This window comes from Notamacropus eugenii, chromosome 6 (assembly GCF_028372415.1).
Source record: "Notamacropus eugenii isolate mMacEug1 chromosome 6, mMacEug1.pri_v2, whole genome shotgun sequence".
Taxonomy (NCBI): domain Eukaryota; kingdom Metazoa; phylum Chordata; class Mammalia; order Diprotodontia; family Macropodidae; genus Notamacropus; species Notamacropus eugenii.
The window spans coordinates 94,897,313-94,924,105 of NC_092877.1; the positions used below are offsets into that span (position 1 = coordinate 94,897,313).

Here is a 26,793-nt window from a genome sequence, read left to right on the forward strand (position 1 = left end):
CAATAAGCATTTATTAAGTACTTGCTGGGTACAAAGCTTATACTTTGTTATATTTATCATTAAGGTAGATGACAAGCCAAAAAGCTGCTGGAATTAATAGAAAACTAATTTATTCAAACAAAAATGAATGTTTAGGAACTGGGGCAGATATAACATTTACAAAAGATTCATCTCCCCTCCTCTCATAAAGCTTACAGTCTAGCAAGGGGACAAAATAGAATAGTTACAATGATAACATTAGAGAGATGCAGAATCAAATGTTACGTGAAGTCAGAAGGAGGGGAAATTAAGGACGGTTTCATGGAAAAGGGGACATTTGTGTTGGACTTTAAAGGATGGACAGGAATTTGTTAAGTAAAGAGGAGGAGAGAGCATATTCCATAGGGAAAAACAAAACATGAGAAAGTGTTTAAGGGAAGGAGAGAGCAGGGAAGGGAAATCCACAGTGGGCACACTAGGGAAGGCTTCTGGAATATTTGAAAGCTCCTTAAGATGAATTCTCTTGAATAATTTAGAGATTTCTTTTCCTCCTCCCCCAACCTCATTCACACTACTTAGAAAACTTTCCTCCTCCCTAGATCTCACCAAGAGTACAGTTTGGTGTCTTAACTGAAACAATCGCAGCCTCCAAATTAGCAGCATCTAAATTAATGAGGTTTTACTGCATCCTAAAGTACAATCGTTAATTTTAAATGACAGAAATGGAAGCAGTCTGTCCTCCTAAGGTGCTAAACAATTCTGTTTTCTTGACTGTGCCCCAGCAGTCAACAACTGAGGGCCCCCAAGCAAAACAAGCTATCTCCCAGCACCCACATATCAGGTACTTGAGAACCTGGGACTTGATCCCTGCTTCTAGTACAGCACAAGGATCCAACACAACTATTTCTATGGTGCTGTGACAGGCAGGGAGTAATCCGGATATATTTGCATCTGTCTAGTGAACCTTGGGATGAAGAGTTTTAAAATCTATAGAGCACCAAGTTCAATGAATATTTTTGCTCTTCAACTACATATCTAGGAAAACAGATGCATTCTGTGGAATGTAAAAATTCAGCTTACACAGGCAAATCCCATTATTCTGAACTATTTGGTGGGAGTGGAGTCTCTCCACATGAACTATTAAATGCATGGTATGAATTATGAACTATTCAAAAACACTACTGGTTTGAACAATTAAAAAAAATGAATTGCCCAGGCTCTAGATTGAACCAATCATTAAATGTGTTATTATTCTTAATAATAACAACAGATTTATATAGCACTTAGCAGCTTACAAAAACACTTCCCTTGAAGCAGGAAAAACCTGAGGTGGATAGAATAGCACTATCCCCATTTTACAGATGAGGAAATGGAAGCCCCACACAGTCAAGTGATTTGTCTCATTAGAGTATGGTTTGAGCTTTGCACTCAGTTCTCCTCACTACAAAATCAGTGCTCCTTCTACTACGCTGAGTTGTTTTAATCAAAACAGTCCAACCATTTTCTCCAAAGTTATCACAGCTCTCTCTTTTGTTTTTCTTAATGTTACTCATCTATCAATACTCCTTGAAGCGCCCATGAATGGCGGGCGTACATGGTGACTCCTGAAATTGCCACCAAGGAGAAAATAAAATAAAAGGAGATGTAGCTGGATCCTTGGGTTGTAAAGGCATAAAAGGAGGGAGTAATGGAGCAATATTACTTTCTTTATTTTGGCTATTTTAGGAATGATAAAAAATGGTAACATTTATGCACTGCTCTACAGTACACAAAGCACTTTAAAAAATCATCACCTTTTATTCCCATAATAACTTGGGAGGTAGGTGTTATTTTATCTCCATTTTACAGACACGGTAACTGAGGCAGACAGAGAAGAAATTCAATATTTCAAATATTCCACCCGCAACTAAATAAGTTGCGGAGCTAACAGTTTCTAAGCTGGACTTATATTCAGGTCTTCCTTTATTCTGTGTCCAGCATGGTACCACCAAGCTGCCTCATTCTACCTCAGATTGCACTTCTGACTCCCAGACTTTCTCTCCAATACCTCAGAAAATCAGTTCATCCTGGAAACTCACTCTACCCTAGACTTCACTAACTGGAAATAAGCTCCATGCCTGTGACCTCCCTCTCTGACTGGCTGGTTCCTCCTATAGCCCCATCTTAAGGAAGAGGCCCAGACCAATGAAGTTCTCATTCCTCTCCAGGCTACATTTCTGAGTCTCCCAGACTTTCTCTACAGTGTCTCAGGGCTGGTATCTTCATCTCATTTCCACTTTAGACCCCGTCTGTATGTTATTTTCCCCCTTAGTATGTAAGCTCCTTGAAGGCAGAGACTATTTTTTTTTGACTTGCATTTGTAATTCTCCAAAGCTGAGCATAGTGACTGTCATGTAGCAAATGCTTAATAAATGCTTTTAGACTGGGTTTCTCAAAGAAGACATGCATTTTCTCTTAGGGGAGGGGGCCATTCAACCACACTCAACCTCCATTTATAAACACCTATATACACAAAGCCATGTGCTATGCATTGGTAGAGAGACAAATCAATAGACCAAGCCCCTAACCTTAAGGGGCCTCTCATCTGGGAAGGATGATAGAACACACAGGAAGATAAACAGAGTGCAAATGAGATTTAGAATCTCTGTGTAGAGTTAAAATGGAAAGTTGTATTCAAACAGATGGGGTATGAATTGTTTTCAGGGTTTGTGTGGTTTTCTCTGAGGGGAGGAAGTTAGAGAAGGCTTCATGGAGGAGGGGGCATTTGGAGGTGGTGCTTCAGAAGAGGCATGTTTGTTACAAAGCTTCCTTTTCATTGAGGGGAGATGGAAAGGAAAGAAAAGAAATGCTTGTTAATTAAAAAAAGAGAAAATTAATTAAAAAATGAAAGCAGGAAAGATGGCTAGGATATGGTCAGTTGGATATGGGGATGGGGGAGCACAGCATTCCTGGAATTTGTGAACTAACGGTGCGATGTGGGAAAACAGAGGGCATGTTCTAGGCATGGCAACGAGTCTAGGGGCTGACGGTGGCAAGTGGGGAATCAGATGACAAAGGGAGGTAGGAGTCCAATTTTATTTTATTTTATTTTTTTATTTTTATTACATTTTTTTTTTTTATTGCACCTCTTGTGTTACACATGGAGTGTGACTGCCAGTACCATAAAAAAATCACACCCTGTGGAAAGTTTGGGAACCTGTTACACAGCTGGGGTGTTGAAGCTTCTGAAGGTGTGACTGTCTAGGAGTCCAATTTTAAAGAGAAGGAAGCACCAACTGCACATGAGATGCTTAAAGAAAAAGGTCAATAGGAAATAAATAATAACAAAGGGGAAGGACAGGAGGGTCCAGAGAAGTGTGGACACCAGCTTAGGAAGAAGAAGAGCGTGGCAACTGTCAGCTTCCCAAGAGAAAGCTGTTAATGCTTGCAAACTCTACCAGCCCAGCGGGCTGCCTTTCATATAGACAAGAACTTGCTGCTCTCTGAACATTAGATATTAAAAATATAAAGGAATATTAACAGATCATTTCCACTGTGCAATGTGATAATAAATCCCTAAGTGAAATACTCTAAATACTCAATCAGACTAAGGCCTAAACATTATTCCAGGACTTTTCTGAGAGGTAGTATTACTGAAATAAAGTTTAGGGTAATTTTTCAACTGTTAGTAATTACTCCTTACTTATATATTCTGAACTTACTTTCCTTACTGCAATAACTGTAAAAGGAAGATTTACCAAAAAATCCTTCCATGGACAGATTCATGAGTCTATCCATGGTTGATGGATTTTATTAGCAAATTAGCTTTAGAATAAGGGTTCTTAACCTAAGGCTTGTGAATTGGTTTTCACGAATTTTAATATTTGACAAATGGAGTTCAATATAATTGGTTTCTTTAGAAATCCAATGTATTGGATTTTATGCAGTTAAAAATATCATTCTGACAGGAAGTTCATAGGCATCGCCAGGCTGCCAAAGGGGTCCATGACCCAAAAAAGATTAAGTACCTTTGCTTTAGAAGGATTAGCCAGGCAGGATTTATCACGCTTCATAGAAGTGAAATGTCTATTTTCTGGACAAGTACAAGCATTACAGGTACACCCAATAACATGATCACGAAACAGAGTTGATGACTGCATATGCCAATGGTCCTTTATCAACTAACCATTCCGAATAATATTTTAATTCTTAAATTGAGATGCTAAAACTGGCAGGGGACTAGAACCCAGGAGACTTCAGTTCAAGTAGGGGCTTGCTTGCCTGTCAGAAGACAGGCTCTACTGAACACAAATGAGAAATAATTGCTGCGTTCTCTCAGGCAACAGGCTTGGAAATGTGAGGATGCATTGCTGTTAGCCTCAGTCTAAGCCTATTGTTCGAAAATGGCAATATCTTAACACTTCTAAAAGTCACATAGAAGTCACACTGTTTATACACAAATGAGAAAGTTCTCTGTTCTTCTGAATAATTGGACATGTCAGTGACAGAGGCTGCCACTGGTAACTAGAAAAATTTCAAATTAGGCCCATAAATATCTGAATCAATCATTTCCTTAAATGGAAGGAAACCTTATGGAAGGAAACTCATGTCTTTAGTGCCTAGTATGTGCCTGACACTGTTTAGGAGCTTAAACAAATGAATAAATGAATGAATAAAAGTCATCCTCAAGGTGCTTATGTTATGGAAACAACATATACGTAAAAAATATACAGAATATTGACAAAGTAATTGTGTGGGGTGGGGCACTAGCAACTGCTAGGAGGGAAATCAGGATTGTCTTCTGGCACTTGAGTTGAGCTCAGAAGGAAGTTAAGGATTCTAACAGATTGAGGAGATGGAGGGAAAGGAAGCCATTCCAGCAATGCAGAGACAGCCTGTTCAAAGACCAGGAGATAGGTGATGGAATGTCATATGCCAGGAATGGCAAGATGGCCAGTTTGGCTGAAATGTTCGTGAAGGGCAGTATGGAAAAACAGGGCCAGATAGAAGCGTTTGGATTTCATCTGAGAGGTAAGAGGGAATTACCGGGACTTCTTGAGCAGGAGAGCAAAATGGTCAGACCTGTGCTTTTGGAAGATCTGGTCAGTGGCTGTGTGAAGGACAACTGGAAGAGTAGAAATACCAGAGTCAGGGAAAGTTACTGAGACAAGGGCCTGAGTTGTCAGAGTGGTGGCTGTGAATGTGGAGAAAAGGGGATAGGAGACAAATGGACAGAGAAATGGGTAAGATAAAGGAAAGGGAAAAGTGCTTTTGGGGTTGTGAACTTGAGTGGAAGGACAGTGGCGATTTCAAGAGAAATATAGAAGTTAGGAAGATGTAGGGGTAGGGAGAAAGATAATGGATTTTGTTTTGAGCACACTGACTTGGAGATGCCTATAGGTCATCTGATTGGAGATGTCCAGGGGGTAGCTGGTGATACGGCCTTTAGGTTCAGGAGAGAAATACGATAGGCAAGTCCAGCAATTATCTGTACAGAGATGATCATGAACCTATGAGAATTAATGAAAACATCAAGAAAGAAAGAAGCAGGGAGGGATAGGAGGACAAAGCCCTGGGGTGTACTCATGTAAAGGAATAGGACATAGAAATTGTAGCTTTTTCTACTGAAATAAGAATTTATTCATCCATCCATTCAACAAATGTTCAATGAGCAACAGACTACTCTGTATAGAATGAGCACTACTAGGCCCTGAGGGCAAATATCTAACAGGCACTTTTCAGGATTCTGAGAGCATTTCTTTAGTTCCCATAATGCTTTTTTTACTATCATTATTATAACAGATGAAAATAATGTAACCTTACTGGGAGAGTCCTAGGCTAAGCTAAATCTATTCCAAAAATCTATGGTTAGGATTCTATGGCTACATTTCCTAGAATTCCTGGCAAGTGTCTAGATGAGCTGCTTTCTGAATTGTTGCCAAACAACAGTTGCCTGGGCCTTTGGACAGTTAATGAGTGTGTATGAATCTCCTCCAATTCTTGGGATAACAGGCTTTACTTTGCTCTCCCCTGGTTTCCATATGTGCTGCTGCTTCTCTGCCAGAGAGACATAATTATTTATTACAACTCTATATTCCTATTATTTATTGAGCAATAACATGCCAGATGCCATAACTGCTTTTGAGATGGAAAAAATAACAATAGAAGCCAAAGAGTTTAAGCACTACCTTACTGGAGAGAGCACAGAGAAAACGAAATCATGTCCCAACAGAACTTATTCCTAGTGTAGAGATCATGGATATGACTGTTGATCACTGACTGTTGATATTTAAAAAATCATGGAGCATGGGAGAAGCATGAAATAAATGGAGAAAGGGAAAATGCCCTGATTTTCAAAAAAGAGAAAAGAACAAAATACTAAAACTATAAGCCAATGAGTTTTAATTCAATTCATAGTAAAATTCTAGGACATATCAATGATTAAATAATTAGTGAAGAAAGAGCAGTGACCCCAGTGGCTCCATTAAGAACAACTTACACCAGACTAACATTATTTCCTTTCCAGGTAGGGTTGGTAAACTGTCAAATCAAGAGAACGTCACAGGCTACCTAGCAATTGACCAAAGCTCTCACACTATTTTTATGGAAATAGCAGAGAATCAGTCAGCCCAATGAACAAACATTTATTAAATACCAGACAACATGCTAAGCACTGGAGATATGGAAAGACAAAAGACATTCTCTATTTTTGAGAAGCTCAAAGTCTAATGAGGGAGGAAACATGCAAATAGCTATGTACAAACAAGTTATATACCTAATAAATTAGAAATAATCAATAGAGGAAAAGCACTAGAATTAACAGGGACTGGAAAAGTCTTTCTGTAGAAGGTGAATTTTAGTTTGAACTTGAAGGAAGTCAATGAAGCCAGGAGGCAGAGATGAGGAGGGAGAGCATTCCAGGCATAGGGGACAGCCGGTGAAAATGACCAGAACTGGGAAACAGGAGTGTCTTGTTGGAGAAGGAGCAAGAAGGCCAGTGCCACTGAATGGAAGAAGAAATGGGAGGTTGGGAGAATAAAGTATAAGAAGCCTGGAAAGGTCAGAGGGGCAGGTTATAGAGAGCTCTTCATGCTGAAGAGGAGTTTCTATCTGATCTTGCAATGGTAGGGAGCCACTCGAGTTTAATGAGTGGTGGTGGTGGGGATGTGAGACATGGTACCAGTAGATAGATTCGTAACTGGCTGAATGGCTATACCCCAAAGTGGTCTTAACAGTTCAATGTCACCTTGGAGTAAGGTCTCCCGTGGAGTTCCCCTAGGATCTGTGTTTGTCCCAACTGCACTGCTTCCCATTGTTATTAATGACTTGAATAAAGGTATAGATAGTATCCTTATCAAGTTCTTGGATGACAAAAAGACAGGACAACTAACACCCCGGGTAACAGACTCAAGATCCAAAATTATTTCAACATTATAGAATACTGGGCTGAATCTAATAAGAAGAAATACAACAGGAATAAATATCTTATACCTGGGCCGAAAAAAAAAGAACAAAATGAAATGGCATGATCAGAGAGACAGATCTTGGGGTTTTTATAAATGGAAGATCAGTGTAAGTCAGCAACGTAATATGGCATCCAAAAAAGTCAATGTGATCTTGGGGTTCAATGAGAGAGAGAGCTTCCATAAATAAGAAGGGGATGGTGCTGCTGTCAGACCAGACCAGAATGGGATAAATATATTTTCAGTTTTGAATACCAAATTTAGGAAGCATACTAATAAATTGGAGGGCATACAAAGGAGGGAGGTAAAAAACTTTCAGGTTTGATACTATATGTATCAATGGAAAGAGCAGAGGAAAGTTAGCCTAGAGAGGGAAAGATTTAGGGGGACAGCATAGCTGCTGAAGTATCTGAAAGGCTGTCATACGGATATGATCAGACTTGTCCTGCTTGGTCTCAAGAGGGCAGATTCAGGAGCAATGGGATGAAACTGTAGAGACAAATTTCAGTTTGATGTAAGAAAAAACTTCCTGACTCATTAGAGTCATCCTGAAATGAAACAGCTTTCTCTAGAAGGCTGTGAGTCTCCTCTTACTTGAAATCTCTAAGCAAAGGCTGGTGGGCCTCTTTTAAAGTATATTTTAGAGGGAATTTCTTCTTAGGAATTCAGATGGCTATTGAGATTCCTACCAACTCTTAAATTCTGTAATTCCATGGGATTCTCTGGGTTCAAATCTTATTTCAGATTTCTTCTCTGCTGTGTGACTCTGGATAAATCATTCATCCTCCTGAATGCATTTCCTCACCCACACAATGGGAACAATATTATAATATATAATAATATGATATTGTCTGAAGTCCCTGGTCCAGGATGATTGTAGAAGATTACATATCCATAGAAATAGACATACATTGGCTATTCCAGTCTCAGTGGAGAGCTGGGGAAGGGTGAAGGCTCAAGTCACATCCTCATAAGATGTCAAAAAGGAAGAAAGGGCAATAGATGACAGAGGGACAGGACTGCCCTTAAGTATTGGAGCTGTCCAGAGAAGGAAGAGATCACCAAGGGCCAGAATGATCAGGGACAGGTTGGTGGAAAAGATGGGACTGGGACCTTGAAGACTGGCCAATATTTGGATAAGTACAGAAGAGGATGAAGGAAATAGCCATCAGGAAATATAGCATGAGGAAAAGTTAAAAGACAAGGATAAGCAAGGGGGTAGAACTAACTTGGCCAACCACTGTGGTATCAAAGGACCAAGGTTCAGTTCTCACTCCTCCATGGAATGACTCAGTGGTCTTGGCTAATTTACTCAACCTATTTGAGCCTTAGTTTCCTCATCTATAAAATGGGGATAATATTTGTACCATTTACTTCATAGCACGACAGATTTAAAACTGGAAGAGATCTCAGGGACCACTGAGTACTCTCATTTTAGAGATGATGAAACTGCTGAAGACCCAGGGTAGTAAAATCAGTTATCTCAGGTGACATAGGTGGTAAACAGCTTTGGGTGGAATTAACAGCCAAGCTCAGTCAGACTGCATTGCCTCCATTGGGTTGTCGTGAGGATTAAATGGGCTAACGTATGTAAGTGTGTGTGTGTGTGTGTGTGTCCACACACACACACACACACACACACACACACACACACACACACACACTTTGGAAAGTAAAAAATGATGAAAGCTAAGTACTACCATTAGCACTATTCATATGCCATGGCATTCCATAAAAGACCTGCGACTTTTTAGGCAGTATAGATCTCCCCCTCTCCCCAACTCCCTCCACTGAGGCACAGCACAGTCTCAGAGTTGTCTGAGGCTCAGAGAGATTCTTTGTCTTGTGCAAGGTCACAGAGTAGGGATGGGAATCACAAGTAGGACCTGAATCAAGTCTTCTCAACCCCAGGTGCATCCCCAATGCACCACTAGGCCCCAGTCACAGAATTCATCACCAAGTCGCTCCCTGATGATATGTGACTCTGCGCTCAACCTTAGCGAGGTTGGTCTGTAGAAAACAGAGTAAAGAAGTTGGAGTGGCTCCTTTTTCTTTCCCATGCTGCAGCTTCCCACACTCTCCCTGGCCTGATTAACATAATTTCTGGGTGTAGTTTGCTGTGAGAGGAAGAATCTCAGTCCTAAGTGAATGAAAATCATGGTCTCGCTAATGGCAATCGAAGATACGAAGACTCAAACTATATTATGTCCTGTGAGGAATACTACAATTGTCGCTATACTATAATACAAAATGGCATTTAAATTCTTTTTATTTTCAGCCTTTGCCTCAAGAGTTTTTAACAAATACTACCAGGTTTTATCTTTCTTAATAAATATCTTTCTACAGCTTCTTTTATATCACCAACAGAGACAAAGCAACTCTGAAGCTATCAGCCACGAAGGCATAAATCAGAATGCTTCTTTTAGGTAGGAAAGTGCCACAGTTACCTGTTCCAGGTTACAAGATGCCACACCATCCATCAAGTCTGAAGTCTTTTGTAATGGCTGCGTGTTCTCTTTATGGGATATTTGTGGTAGAAGGTAATATGATTGGGTCAGCACCCTTAGGGCATCATACACTGTTCCCTGTGCAATGCTGTTTCCATCTGAACCTTGTGGTTCCTGATATAGTGCTCCTGAAACCCTCTGGATGGTTAGTTAAAATTAACTTCTTGAGATTATTTGTATTTCAAATGGTATTTCTCTTCTAGAAGCTCTGATATTTCAAAGAAAAGCATTCTCTTGGCATTGTTCTGGCAGAAGGTAAAGCATCTATTACAGACCAACGAAAAAGTACAGTTAGACTTTTTCATTATTTCATTTGTGTTTGATCTTTTAGTCTGATTTAATCTGCCTATTCTAGAGCCAAACGTTTCTATTTCTCCATGTAGACTACTTCCCTTGAATATAGAATATGTAATAATATCTCACGGATGTACAGCACATTTAGGGTTTCCAAAACGCTTTCACCATGGCAACCCTGTGAAATGGGGAACGCAAATATTATCGTACACAAGCACGCTCATGTGTACACATGTGCACACACATGCACACACCCACACACATGCACGTGCATGCACACACACACAGACACACCCCTTTTACAGAAGACACAATGGAGGATCAGAGAGGGGAAGGCATTAGACTCTGATTTCCTCCACTAGACTATATGCTCCTTGAGAGAAGGGTTTGGTTTTTTATATTGTTTTTGTATTTGTCTTTTTTTGTTTCCCTAGTGCTTAACACAGTACCTGGAACAGAGAAGGAGGTTAACAAATGTCTGACTGACAAAGGCAGTAGGGGCCAGAGCTGTGATGGGAGCCTAGGTCTCCTAATTCCAAGACCAAATGTTTTCTCCCCCCTACACCGTGCTCCCACCTTCCATGCACCTGGTTCTGAGTAAGGGCTAATGTAGTAACATTTCATTTCATTGGAATGTTCTTGTTTCTGAAGCACCTTCTTTACTTGCTTCATTTCCTACACATTTGTACCTGAGATCTCTTGTTTAAAGATGAACAGGTGGGGAAGATTAGGGGAGTGGTGAGACAAGGGCCATCCAAACAAACTAGCCCCTTAAGATGTGCCATGGAGGAAGCATCATTCTGATCTGAGCTTGGTTTGGTGGTAATGAAGCCATGATTAAGAACGATCATCCAATTGTCTAATTTGCTTTACCAAAAGAAAACTACTTCCAGTCTACACTAAGGTCCCTCTATGATCTAGCTGATAATTATATAGTGCTTTGCAATTTACTCTTCTAAGGCCCTTCCAGTTCTGGAATTTTGCAAAAGTAGAAACTGAAAGAAGACTTCTTTGCCCTGCCCTTTTGCAGACAGTAGGGCATGTTGTCCATAAGTCAGATAAAACAGGACATTCGGGATCAGTAAAAACTTGAGCTTCAACAGATGTCTATTAATCTAACGAATGGTGGAACTGGTGCCACCAGTAAAAATGGGGAACTAGGTAAGAGACAGAGAGTCCTTGACTTTGGGCAATACATAGCTTCTACTGGGATAAAAAACTCAAAGCAGATCTAAAGATGATGACTCATGAGGTTCATAGTCATATATGAAAGACAACACATTTTCTGGAATGGCTTCTGGCTATAGTATAGAGGAGTGATGTTAAATTCAAGTGGGGAATGAGCCAAGATGGTGGATTAAAGACAGCAGCCCAGTTGAATTCTCCTGATATTCCCTTCCAAACAACTTTAAATTAATGCCTCAAACTGAATTCTGGGGCTGTAGAGCCAACAAAAGGTCAAGGGGAGACATTTTCTCCAGCCTAAGATAATTTAGTACGTTGGCAAGATAGGTCTGTGAATCCAGTATGTGGGCCAGCCTGGAGCAAATGTGGCAGCAGCACTAGCAGTGGGGCTCTGAGGCAGCTGCAACAGCTCAAGAGCTCTCAGTCCAGATGATAAGTGGGTCAGAAAACTGGTCAGATTGAGAGTACAGGGGACCCTCTGCTCTCACTGAGTGCAGAACCCTGCTGCATTGCCCATATGCTGTTCTGGGTTGAAATTTCAGGGCAGACAGAAACACTTGTGGTCAGTCACAAGGGATCAGAGCCCTGGGTCACAGTCCCAAGACAAAGAGGAGTATTAGAACTTGCATCTGCAGGAGAGCAGGGGCCCTGGCCACAATTCCAGGCAACAGGGGTCCTTCCTGGGTAAAGAGAAGAGGACAAACTAGGAGAACAGTGACCATACCTCTCCCCAGAACATAATACCTTAGAAGCACCAAAAACTTGCAGACCCCTAGAACTAGTTCTGAAAACAGCAGCACAAAAAAGCCTGAAGTTTGGGACAATACCTCCCCACCCCCAGGTAAACAGAGCTCAACTTTAACATAAAGTTCAAAATTAAGAAATAGGCTGAAAAAATGAGCATATAACAAGAAACAATAATTTGACTATAAAAAGCTACTCTGGTGGCAGGAAAGACCAAGACACAAACTCAGAAAAAGATAACAATGTGAAAAGAGCTATAAGTAAAGCCTCAAAAAAAAAAAAGTGAATTGGACATAAGCCCAACAAGAATTCTTGGAAGAGTTTCTTTAAAGAAAAAAGAGATGAGTGATAGAGAAAAAATTGGGAAAAGAAATAAGAGTGAAGCAAGAAAACTGTGAAAAGAAAATTAACAACTTGGTGAAAGAGACACAAAAGGTACTGAAGTAACAGTCCAAAAAAACAGAATAGGCCAAATGGAAAAGGAGGTACAAACGGTCACTGAAGAAAACAATTCTTTAAAGATTAGAATGGGGCAAGTGGAAGCTAATGACTCCATAAGAGAACAAGAAACAATCAAATCAAATCAAAAGAATAAACAAATAAAAGAAAATATGAAATATCTCAATGAGAAAACAATTGACCTGGAAAATATATTGGGGAGAGATAACTTAAGAATTATTGGACTGCCTGAAAGCCATGATCAAAAAAGAGACTAGACACCATATTTGAAAAAATTGAAAAGGGAAACTGATAACTTAGCTCCAGAGGGCAAAATAGAAATTTAAAGAATCCACCAATCACCTCCTGAAAGAGCTCCCCAAATGAAAATTCCCAGGAATATTATAGCCGAATTCCAGACTTTCTAGGTCAAGGAGAAAATATGACAAGCAGCCAGAAAGAAACCATTCAAATATGATGGAGCCACAGTCAGAATCACACAAGATTTAGTAGCTTCTACATTAAAGAATCACAAGGCCTCGGAATATGATATTCCAGAAGGCAAAGGAGCTAGGATTACAACTAAGAATCACCTACCCAGCTAAACTCAGTATAATCCTTCAGGGAGAAAATGGGTATTTAATGAAGTAGAGGACTTTCAAGCATTCTTGATGAAAAGACCAGAGCTGAATAGAAAATTTTACATTCAAACACAAGACTCAAAAGAATTATATAAAGGTAAAAATGGAAGGAAAATCATCAGAGACTCAATAAAGCTAAACTGTTTGCATTCCTATATGGGAAGATGATAAAGGTAACTTCTAACAACTTTATCTTTATTAGGGCAGTTAGAAGGAGAGGGCATGAGGGTGAGCTGATTATGTTGGAATGATCTAAAAAAAGATGAAGGGGGTGAGAAAGAGGGATGCACTGGAAGACAGAAGAAGGGAGAGGTAGAATGGGGAAAATTATCCCACATAAAGTAGGCAGGTAAGGAAGAGCTTTTATAGGACAAGTGGCAGCCACTGCTTGAGCATCAGAAAGAGGGAAGAATATATATACACACTCAGTAGGGTATCAAAATCTATCTTACCTATAGGACAATAGGAAAGAGATAAACAAGCCGGGGGGGGGGGGTAATAAAAGGAAGTGCAGATTGAGGGAAGCAGTAGTCAGAAGCAAAACAGACTTTGGAGGACAGGATAAATAGAGAGAGAGAAGGATATATATAGAAAAAATAGGATAGAGGGAAATACACAGTTAATACATATAACTGTGAAAGTGAATGGGATGAGGTCATCCATAAAACAGAAGCAGATAGAAGAATAAATTAAAAACTAGAATCCAAAAATATGTCGTTTACAAGAAATACACAACACAGAAAGACACACATGCTGACTTAAAGAGTTGGAGCAGAACCTATTATTTTTCCGCTGAAGTAAAAAAGAAAAAGGCAGGGGTAGCAATTATTTTAGACAAAGCAAAAGCAAAAAAAAAATTTGGACTTAATTAAAAGAGATAATCAGAAAAACATCATTTTATTAAAGAAGTACCACAGACTAAAATAATATCAAAAATTTTTACAGAAAGTTTATTTGATGAAGGCCCTATTTTTCATACATATTTAGTTCTCAGGGAACCAAGTCAAATCTGCAAAAGAAAAAAAAAAAATGAGAACCATTCCACAACAGATAAATGGTCAAGAGATATAAACAATTTTCAGAAGAAGAAATCAAAGCTATCTATAATCATATGAAAAAATGCCCTAACTCACTATTAATTCAATAAATAAAAATTAAAACCACTCTGAAATACCACCTCAAACCTATTAGAAATGATAAATGCTGAAGGAGATGAGGGAAAATAGGCACATTAATAAACTGTCTGTAGAGTTGTGAACCAGTCCAACCATTCTGGAGTACAATTTGGAACTATGCCCAAAGGGCTATAAAACTGGGCGTACCTATTGACCTAGCAAGATCACTACTAGGTCTATATTCAAAAGTGATCAAAGAAAAAGGAAAAGGAGCCATATGTATAAAAATATCTATAACAGCTCTTTCTGGGGTGGCAAAGAATTAGAAATTGAGAGGATGTCCATCAGCTGATGAATGGCTGGACAGGCTGTGTCATATGATTGTGATGGTGTACTATTATTGTGCTATAAGAAATGATAAGGGGTTGGTTTCAAAAAAATATAGGAAGACCCCTATGAAGTGATACAATGTGAAGTGAGTGGAACCAGCAGATCATTGTACAAAGTAACAGAAACATTGAAATGATGATCCACTATGAAAGACTTGGCTACTCTGATCAATACAATGATCCAAGACAATTCTAAAGGTTTTATGATGAAAAATGCTATCCATCTCCAGAGAGAGTACAAACTCAAGTATAATGTTCTCACTTCATGTTTCTTGCTTCTTTGGTGACACGGCTAATACAGAAATGTGTTTTGTATGATTTCACATGTGTAACTGATATCCTATTGTTTGCCTTTTCAGTGAGTAGGGGAGGGGTGGGGAAAATTCAGAACTCAAAATTTAAGAAAAAAAGAGAATGTCAAAAATAATAAATAGAAAACAGAAAAGAAAAAGATATAGGGGCCCCTAATCCATACACAAGGATTCCTGGGGGCCACATATGGACTTAGTTTTAAAATGTAATTTTATGTATATTTTGTTACATTTTTATTTTGTTAAGAATTTCCCAATCACATTATAATCTAGTTGGGGCCACCACGCAAGAGTGTTGTGGGTAGCATGTTTGATTCCTCTGACAGAGATCATTTCTTCAATCTTACCAGAAGGCTGGGCTATTCTCTCAGAATGATCTGAACAGCTTCCTTTTCCCTTGCCTTCTACTGGTATACCTTCTTTTATCTCTGAGTACATCAAGATATTTCCTCCTTCCCATCTCCTCCCCCACCCTTTTTTGGATGTAAATTGTCTGAATCAATATTTTCTTGTTGTTTTTTCCTTTTCTTCACACATTTTTATAGCATATATGTTAATGTAGTCTAGTCTCTCATCTACTCTTCCTTTATTTATATCCTAAATTACTCTTGGTGAGGTTTATGGGATTTAATGTTTCCATTTAAAAATAACTATTTGGTTTACTTATTGATATTTGGAATGTATGTCTGATTCTGCATGATCTAAGCGCACATAATTCTCTTACAGGCATCTTCTTCCTTCTGTCAGTGGTTTAATATTTATTTTGGGACCCTGACTTTAAACCTTTCCTGTCATTTCTAATATGCACTTCCTTCTGAGCCCACTCTGGGGGGTGGGGGGGATGGCAACCCTGAAGAGCGAAGATCCTGGCTGAAGTTAAGAAAAGAAATTTAAAAAGATGTGTATTTCTAACCACAACTGAATCCAAAAGCTTTGTGCCACTGAGAGATAGGGTGGAAAACATCAATCTATTACCTTCTTCTCTAAGAAAAGAGACCAAAGGGAAAGAGAGAGATATGAGGAAAAATACTGATCCAGTATGACATGCGTCCCACACTCACCCAAACTTTCACACACCCTGATTACTGTCTGCCAGGTGGATGTCAGTCACAGGGTCTTTATATCCATGCCCATAGTAGAGGGACAGTAACCAAGAAAAAAATATTCTCAAGATGATTTTTTTCTTGATCATGTTGCTTTACAGTTAAAAACAAAAGTAAGTAATTTCAAGCTCCAAATTCAGGGCAAAAGGTAGCTTTATTTGAAAGTTAAGAAGAACAATCAAAGTTTCCTGGAGATTTAATCAGTGTTGTTTTTTAATCATTGTGGTTGTGTGTAGCTCTGTGTGTGTGTGTGTGTGTGTGTGTGTGTGTGTGTGTGTATAGGAATCTTGGGTAGGAGTGGGGAAAGGACCAAAAGAGGGTGTAAGTATATCCCTTACATAGATTCGCTGACTACACTAAATTACCATATCTCTTAGTAGATGTCTGGCCAAATAATAGTGATTAAATAAAACACTAAATAAAAAGGCTAAAATCCAATTATTTACTGTGGTATTCCCCTTATATACCTATCTATGTTAGTATATCAGCAATATCTAGAAAGACCTAGATTTTAATTTACAAGAAATGTTATTAGGGTACTAATGATATGATCATGTTACCAAAAGTCATTTCCATTCCCACAGCATTATCATATCTATTTTGATATTTTTATCTCCCAATATTCCTGGACCTGCAAAATACAGATGTTATTTTCCCCACTTTGAGACATTCAGTGTATAACTGACTCTAAGTTGATGTACAAGCAGCATGGTGTCAAGTGACCCTCAGTGTCAGGAAGACATGGGTTCCAGTCCTATCTCTGACACATACAAACTTTCTGACCAGGGGCAAATCATTTGACCTTTCTACCCAAATTAATGCTCTAAAATAACCAGTTACAGAGCCAGTGCTGAGCGGCACTGGGAGAGGGCATTACTTCTTATAGGAGTTTCCCGTACCAATGATTACAGGGCCAGGTCCTAACTATCCAGAGTATGGTTAAAAAAAAAAAAATGCCTCAAGCGTATCTCAGTGCTCAGCATCTACCTTCCCTCTTCCAACTGCCACCGCACTTTTGGTAAGTTTTTTTTTCCAATTTAAAAAATTTATTATTTTATTTTCCCCCAATTATATGTAAAAACACTTTTCAGCATTCATTTTTTTTTAATCTAAAGAATTCTTTTTATTTTTTTTATTTTTTTATTTTATTTTTTTTTTATTTTTTAATGCCATACAATTGAGATTTTATCCCCCCCCACCTACCCCCCATTACCCCCCTCCCTCCCCACGACTGCATACAATTCTGTATAGGTTCTACATATACTTTCCTATTGAGTATATTTTCACTATAGTCATGCTATGTAGTCAGACTAGAATAAATGAAAGAAATCATATAACAAATCAAAATATGATACACAAACACATACACATACACAAACATGATCTTCTACATTTTGTGAATGGCTTCCATATTTCTTTCTCTGAGTGTGGAAGGCATTTTGCCTTGAGAACCACCATTGGGATTTTTTTTTTTTTATAAGAAGTTCTTGCGTTATTACAAAATTCCAAGTCTACCAGAAAAAACTCTCGCACACTGTGGTCGTTGCTGTGCACAAAGTTCTCCTGGTTCTGCTCCTTTCACTCAGCATCAGGTCATATAAGTCCTTCCAGGCCTCTCTGAAGTCTTCTTGTTCATCATTTCTTATGGCACAATAGTACTCCATTACATTCATATACCATAATTTATTCAGCCATTCCCCAATTGATGGACATCCCCTTGACTTCCAGTTTTTGGCAACTACATAGAGTGCTGCTATAAATATTTTTGTACATGTGGGACCCTTTCCCATTTTTATGATGTCTTGGGGATATAGTCCTAGTAGCGATATTGCTGGGTCAAAGGGTATGCACATTTTTGTAGCCCTTTGGGCATAGTTCCAAATTGCTCTCCAGAATGGTTGGATGCACTCGCAGCTCCACCAACAATGAATTAGTGTTCCAACTCTCCCACATCCTCTCCAGCATTTATCATTTTCTTGTTCTGTCATGTTTGCCAATCTTATAGGTGTGATGTGGTACCTCAGAGTTGTTTTGATTTGCATCTCTCTAATCAATAGTGATTTAGAGAATTTTTTCATATGATTATAGATAGCTTTAATTTCTTCCTCTGAAAATCAGCATTCATTTTTAAAACTAAATTCTCTCCTTCCCTCCCCACTTCCCTCATTGAGAAGGCAAGCAATCTGATATAGATTATACATGTATAGTCATGAAACATATTTTCATATTAGTCATGTTGTAAAAGAAAGCACAGATCAAAATAAATTTAAAAAAAAAGTAAAAAAAAAAAAGTCTGCTTCAGTCTGCATTCAGATTCCGTCAGTTCTTTCTCTGGGGATGTAAAGTGTTTTTTACCAGAAGCCCTTCAGAGCTGTCTTGGATCACCGTACTGTTGAGAACTGCGGTCAATCGTAGCTGATCATCTTACAGTACTGCCATTACTGTGTACAATTTCTCCTGGCTCTACTCATTCTACTTTGCATCAAGTCATGCAAGTCTTTCCAGGTTTTTCTGAGAGCAACCAGCTCATCACTTCGTATAGCACAATAGTATTTCCTCACAATCACATACCCAACTCTTTGTAATTGTCACTGAGTCACCAGCCTGGTTTTCACTGTAGGTGGTTCAGACAAGCTCCTTGAGGAATGAGGGAGGAAGGAAGGGAAGAAAGGAGAGAGGGAGAAAGATAATTCTTTCTTAGGAGTTTACTATCAGTCAGGCAGGTTGCTATTATGCCGGGGTCACAATACAAACAAAAAAAAGAGGTCCCTGCCCTCAAGTATTCTAATGGGGGAAGACAATAAAGGAAAGAGAGCTGAAAATGCTAGTAGAGAAACCAGCATTTAATCGAAATGCTGTTTGAAGAGTTTCCTAGACAGGTAGCCTCAATGCAGCTACATCACAGTTTAAGAAGTCCCACACTTTTCTCGTGGAAAACTTCCTTGGACAATCACTTATAATGTCATCCTTTAAAGGTTATTCTATGCCAAAGAAAAGCAGTAGGGAGTATCATAATATGATTAATAGGAGACAAGAAAGTCACTTTTAAAGATATAAAATACAACCACAGTTGAAGTCAGCAAAATGGTCAAGTAAATTTGGAAGACTTTGCTTATCACAGTAGTGCATTAAAAAGAAATTAACTCTAGAGGTCAAGATAATAGTGTAGCGTATGGAGAGAATTATTGCTATCTCCCAGAAGACTTTTTTTTTTTTTGCACAAAGAGAAGTAGCAGACATATCTAAAGATAAAACTTTCATCAGCAGATCTCAGTATTTCATCAATCTTTCATTATTGCATGGCTTAAAGAACTGTCTGGCCAGGTGCCATTAGGAAACTTTCTATCTTCCAAACTTGCACCCTACCAAATTACCCTAAGAAAAATATAGCTCAAAAACTACCAACATAAAAATTGTAATGACTTTCAGATTTGGTCAATCCAGAGACATATATCACCTTAACATTTTCATTCAAGACTCCCCTACCCCCAGTCCTTGATCCCTGATAGCAAAGGATCTATCAACATACAAAGCAAGTTCAGAAGCACAGGAGCAATGAAGGCCAATGGACCTTCAGTTAGGGTGTCAGGGAAGTGATTGAAAACAGCATAAAATAAAAAATAGCACTAAAATTTCCTTGTCATGTCATTGGTGCTGATGAGTGCTTAAAAATGGTCACCTTGTCCTGACATTTTACAAAAGTCACACTGATAAAAGGTCAAAGACTCAGGGTCGTATTTTTGTTTTCTGATTTCCATTCCTTCATTGCTTTGTCTGAACTTGGCTCTTGTATGTGGAATTCAGACCTTGAGATATAAACTCTGTCCATATGCCTCCAAAAGTGGAGATCTCTGGGGAAAGAGTCTGGTGGTGTCAGTCCGTAATGGGAATGAGTTGTGAGCAGGACCTGGGTCACTTAGGTCACAACAGAAATCTGGCCCATAGGAAGTGCTTAACAAATTCCTTCATCCCTCTTTTATTTCCTCCTTTTCTTCCTTCTTCCCTTCTATCAATCAAAATGGCATTTCTTTCAATTATACACATCACAGCCTATCCATGCCTACCTATCCTGTGTAGCTCTCATGCACATTGTCCTAAAAATCCTCCATGGTGGGTCCACTCAACATGCTGGAAACCCTTCCTCAATTTCTCCTGACATAGCTAGGAGACCAGTGGAGAACTTCAGCTGTGACTCTGTCCTATACTTCCTTGATGATAGTCTATTCCTGTTCTTTTTTCAGTCAATGCAATATTTAGCCAATATTAAGAATAAAAGAAGGGAGCTCTCAACAGTTACGAAATTTGAAATGAGCAGTTACCAACCCTCCATACCTCTGAAAGTATAATTGATAGGCTAGGTGATTAAATCACCTTACAATGGTGAGGGGCTAAAGGCACGAGTGGGAAAAAACTTTTTTTAAGGGACAAGAAGAAATATAAAATACTTTAGACCATGGCCATCTCTCCCTTCTCTAAACCACTATCACATTTGCTATTAATATAACTTGCTTTTAGCATGTCATCATATGCTGTCTTGTACTATTACTGACATGACTGATGTGTGTACTTCTTTGTACCATCACCCATACTGTGAAGAACCATGGGGGCAGGGACTGAGTTTTATGTTTCTCCGTATCCTTTCCAGTTGTAAAAACAGTGCTAGGTACATCACAGTGCTCAATAAATTCTAACTGAATGAAAATGGAGACCTGAGAAGGAGGGAGGTACATGCTCTGCTCATCTAAACCCTACATATCCCTTAGTGTCTAGTTCAAGCCTCATCTTCATGAAGCTTTCCTAGCTTTACATGAATAAATGAAAACATTGAAAAAGTATTTAAGTGTCTACTTTATGCCAGGCACTGGGAATACAAATATAAAATGAAGACAGGCCCTCACCTCTAGGAGTTTCCATTTTAATATGGGAAGATAACACACATAGGGGAACAGTGGAGAGGGGAGGAAGTCGGTTTGGGGAGTCACAGGGATGATGAATGAAACCATAGAACAGTCACATCCTCATGTCAGGTTCTTTCTCATAGTAATGGTAGTATGGATTTAATTTCTATTCCTAGAGCAAGAGCTGAAGAGCTATCAGGGGAGAAGGAGATTATACACATGGTGGCCAGGCAGTTGTCAAGTTGTCTAGGTAGGCCTGCAGCAGTTCCTGCATCAGGGGGTTGCATATTAAGGTCGCCTGCATATTTCTTATCACTATTTTATGTACCTTACTATGAAAATCTGTCTGTTTCTTCAATAATTAATGTTCATCCAATTATACAGTTGGCTGAACAGAGAGTCAAATGATAGACAGGGAAGGAGACAATGGATTTGACACTTAACACTCTATATTACATCATATTCAAATTAATCAGCTGCTAGGAAGGTCGCAAGTTGCTCAGCTAGGCCTGGAATTGATCTTGTTCTTCTAAAATAGGTCACTACCTTTTGAGATATCAGTCCTCATATCCAGGTTCTGAGTGACAAAGACCTTTAGCACTTCAGAATTCATGAAACTCAAACTCTCCCTTAATCCCCTCCTCCTCTAGTAGTGGTTCCCATGAAAGCATCAGTTGATTAATTGGCATCAAGAAATGACTTTATTAATATGAAGATATTACCTTGAACCAACTACACACTTTCTATCCATTATCTCTCTTGAAACTCAACAGCCCGAGAAAGTAAGTCATGCAGGTATTATCCTCCTCATCTCAAGGATAAGAAAACTGATGATCAGGAAGGGAGGTGAAGGTTCAGTCTGCTCATGAAGTCACACAGATAAGGCATGGAGCCGGGACTGAACTCAAACTTCTTAGTAAGCCCAGTGATCTTTCCCTGTACCTAAAACTGCTTTTCACTGCAGAGGAGTGTTGGAATAGAAAGGGATGAGAACCAGCATCTCAAATGACACTCTCCACTAAATGATCTAAGAACAATTAATTTTTTTTTTAAATTTTGAAGCCTATGTATAGCTAAAACTCCTGTATCGTGTTTCATTCAACCATGCTGAGTCCATCTGTTTTCTTAATTTCATTTAGTCATAATTATGGCTATTCTGTTAGATATACTTACAATTTAGGAATGGATTTTTGGTAGATGTTAGCTTGTTTTCTAAATGAATGAGCAACAGTTAAGTCCTAACTGATGTGAATAATGAATTCCATTCAAAGGTAACATGCATTCAAATTCACACTATGTACAGTTATATTTATGCAAAATATGGTAATTGGTTCTAGCTCAATGGAAATATGTAGTGGAGATTTAGATAACATGACCATTTCCCAGGATTTGTTATCTGCACTAACCAGGACCTAAATATAAAAATTCCACCGAGAGGAACGTTAATTGTTCCTGTAAGGGATTATGTCATTCACAATTAAAGATCACTGAGATCATTGTATTCAGTAGTAATACTGAATTCACCACATACAGAATTTCCACGAAGATCATATGACCCCCTTAGAGAAAAAAAAAGGTAACTAAGAAGCATAAACTTTTTTTTTTTTTTTTGGCTAATTTCAAAACTATGCTATTAAGTGAACTGTTCTGAATTTTAAAGATTTTCTGTCCTTCAAGCCCTGGGTGTAGCAGATTTTTACTATTCCCTTTAACTATACAAAGAAGTCCCCAAAGATACTCCATTTGCTACAGCAAGGAAAGCTACTAAAGAAAATGGGAAATGGGGCTCATTTTCTCAAGCAAAATGAAACACTTTTATGTTTTATTCATGCAAAGTTAAAACCCCATTCCTTTCCAGCATTTCAAATTGCATTTGCTCTTAAAAGAAAAATAAAAACAGGGAGAGAGTAAAAACATGGTAATTTCAGAGACACATTCTTCCAGGGAGTCTGATGCTCAAGGGACCAATAAGGAGAGAGAACATGCTTTCATCTCTCCTACTTCCTAATTCATTGCTTCAAGAGGTAGCTCCATGCAAGACTTGCCAACATTGAAATGACTTATTCTGGTGACCAGTATGGAAAGAGTTATTGACAGCAGTGTGCTGATAAATGTTTAATAACCAACCCTCCAAAAAATGACACATGACACACTTTTCAATTTAATCCGGGTTATTAACATTTTTGCCATCACTTTCTTAAGTCTAGTCCCCCAACCAAATAATAAATCAAGCCTTGATTTGTAGTGTTCACTGATTTCCAAGTTATAAATGCTCACCCTGAAATTTTTAACTATTGGCTCACAGGTCAAGCTAGCTCTAGCACACCCCCTAGATACTCTAGTTTTCAATTTTGTTCTAATGCACAAGTTTCTGAACCATCCAAGACTAACTCCCACTACCACCAATATACTTATTTGTAAGAACTGAGCTAGACTAAGGAGTATGTCATTACAGAGAAGGCAGTAGAAGAGGGGTTTCTAGGTTATAAGATCATTATCAAGTCACAGAATCATAGACTCTCTGAACTATCCCTAAACACATGTCCATGCTATGTCATCATCAGAAATATGGTCATCCAGCTTTTGCTTAAAGACCTAGAGTGAGCCAGGGTGGCTTATTTTGCACTGGCTCCTCTCCCAGTTTTGTAGTAAATTAGAAATCTTCAACGGTTGGAAAATGCAAGCCTGTACTTCTGAAGCTAGCAAAGCCTCTTCCTTTGATAATCAATTCAAAGCATGTTTCTTGATTAATTACCTCCAGGCATCAACTCACAACTAATTTGAAAAAAACCCAGTCTTCTCTATTATTAATATACATCTATACATATATGCACATACACAGACATATACACACATATCTACACAAAATCATAGGAGTTGGTAAATTTCTCTGTTCATAAGAACTTTATATATTCACCAATCTAGAAGCCACATTATGTTCTTTCACATTCTCCTAGTATATAATGCTGTGTCTAGAACCCAGAATATCCAAGAAAAGTGAAAAGTTACAATGATGGTCTAATATACTATTATCCAACCACGATTCTACAACAAATTTTACCAGTAATCAAAATCTTTAATGCCTACAATCTTTAAAAACCACCACCACCTACTCTTTACTGGTGTCTTCTGCCTGTTTCTAGGTCCTTCCCTCTTCCTGTTTCCTGGCCTCTACCTTCTGTGCTTCCTCCTGACAAGCAACCACATCGAAGTATGAAAGGGTACAGCAATTGAAGGCAAAGCATTTAGGCAAAGTTTGGGTTGAAAAGTACTGAGTAACAAACTAGTACTTCATAAAATTATTAGGTTCACTCCACATACTGGTCCAATAGTGTGGCTCTGTCAAGTAAGTACAAGCTACTGAATCCACTCACTCTTGTCTAAAGTGCCTAGCATCACTGATTGGGTTCAAAGAAGCAATCAGCCCTCTGAGAAAATGTACCCTAATTAGCAGGCAGAGAACACATTTCAGCCCTCTCTTCTGCAGAGCATTTCTCATTCCTCACCATCATATCTCCTTCAGGACTATAATCTGGAGTATTGCCAAAACATCTCTCCCATCCTCAAGCTCTGCCCCCTCCTGCCCAAAAGATCTATTCATGTCAATGCCCAGAATGTCTTCAAGAACAGCCCAAAGCCAGGATTAGCACCTTGTAAGATGATCGCATCACCTAATGATAAAAGACTGTCAAGGACTAGCGTTAAGTCCCTTTGTGCTTTGTCTATTCAATAGGACGGTATCCAAAACACCCTGCTATGCACCAGTGATAGACACACAGTCACATTCACACCACAGCCATGGTTTTAAGCCCATCAGTGACAACCCTAAGGCATTGTGAAATCTGGAAGGGCCTTCTAAATCAAAGAGTAAAGTAAATTTAATACCTTTAGTAGTATGTGTTTTTAATTGTATGTTAATTCTTTGCTACTTGGTAACTCATAAGGGGTATATAAGCAGTTAGAATACTCAAAAAATAATAATAATAACCAGAAAAACCCAAACCAGAGTCATGATAAATTTATATTCTAGCCAGAAACTAGATTACAGTAGATTTTGTTCAGAAATACATACGGAAAAGAATATTGACAGAACTTAGAATACGAAGATCTAGGAACAGAAATTGATGACAAACAAGTTTTTTCATTAAAAGTATCTATTTAATAATAAACATAACTCAGAGGCACAAGAACTAGGACTACTTAGTACACAAACTCCTATTTTCAAAATTCCCTCACTGGATTACAGTAACAATGGGAAATAAAGCAAGAACAGAAGGAAAGAGAAGGGAGGAAAGGAGAGAGTTCTGAGAAAGTCTGGGTAAGCAGCGAACTGGGCATACATTGTGGATCCAGATAATAGGAACATAGAGGACCCCAATGGGGTTTTGATCTGGGAAGTGAAAAGCTTAGAAGATTCATCAGGCACAGAAATGAGTGTGCATGTACATGTGTGTGTGCGTATACACACATGCATACCCATACATATGTATATATGTATAAAATATGCTTACAATATGTACGCATGTATACATATATATACACATGAGTACACTCTTATGTATATTTGAATGTGCTTTTCATTTTTAAAGATTCTAAACAGAACATTGCCAAATTTCATTATGAGTGTAGAAATAACCCGGGATAAATTTTTGTTAAACCAAAACCAGAGACACTAAATAGAATGATGACTGACATAAATCAAAGGTCACTTCAAGACTCAAAGTATAAAGGAACACTCTGCTTAACTCACCGGCCATTGTCTCGGCCCACGCCCCACACACGAATGCTCACAATAGGCTGAGAATGAAGGACAGTCCGATCCATGGGGTCAACCAGATTTAGCATATCATTCTCCAGAATGAGATACATGTCTTTCCCCTAAAATTCAACAAGAAAACAAGGTGTAAACTTTATGCTTCTTGGACAACTTGATCTTCTTGGGGGGGGGGAAGAAGGTAAGTGGAGTTATTTTGTAATAATTCTGCAGAAAATGCAGAATTTTGAACAGAGCTAGGTGCTAGAAGAGATACAGTTTCAATAAGACTGTTAAATAAATAACAGCCCCTGACCTCCATTGAAATTAAATTATATGATACATATGATTTCATCACAAGATGTACATAATAGGCAACCACAGTTCTATTTTTGATATCCAAATGGAGCACTCAGAAAAGTCTTTCTGGCAGAGTTGGCATTTGTGTTTGGTTTTAAAGCTTGGATTGGGTCAAAAAGCAGAGGGTAAAGTAAAAGCATTTGAGGCAATGGGAACAGGATGAGAAAAAAGATGGAGAGGTGGGAAAACATGGGGCATGAATAGAGAGCATCAAGTAGTTCGGTCTAGGTGGATGGGACGGTGTGAGACGAATTGCATGAAAAAGACTAGGGTGGGGTGAGATGAGGGAGAGCTTCAAATCCAGTGATAATACTCTGAGGGCTTCAAATATTGAGTGTGAAAAATTTTCAATAAGTAACAGAGACGCGCTGAAAGATAAGAGCCCAAGATGGTGTGAAGGATGGATTAAAAATGGAAGAAAGTAGAAGCGGGAAGACCAGCTGGGAGGTCGGAGGATTTAGGTGGATGGTAATGAGTGCTTGGACTATGCTTGTAACAACAGGAAGAGAAAAGAAAATGCAATCCAAGAGAAAGAAGACATGATTGGGCATGTAATGGATGAGCACAGTAAAGAGTGAGGGGGCTGAGTATCGGAGATTTAGACCTACAAGAGACCTTACAAGCTCTCTAGTCC

General features: G+C 38.7%; 1 protein-coding gene across 5 annotated transcripts in view; it reads right to left on the minus strand.

Annotated features, from left to right (window-relative positions):
• APBB2 (amyloid beta precursor protein binding family B member 2) overlaps positions 1 to 26,793 on the minus strand; it is a 419,709-nt gene that overhangs the window by 61,762 nt on the left and 331,154 nt on the right. For all 5 annotated transcript variants that reach the window (XM_072620570.1, XM_072620572.1, XM_072620569.1 and 2 more), the window contains one exon: positions 25,797 to 25,924. In XM_072620570.1, coding sequence (XP_072476671.1) covers positions 25,797 to 25,924 — 128 coding nt within the window. The remainder of the gene's footprint in view (positions 1 to 25,796; positions 25,925 to 26,793) is intronic.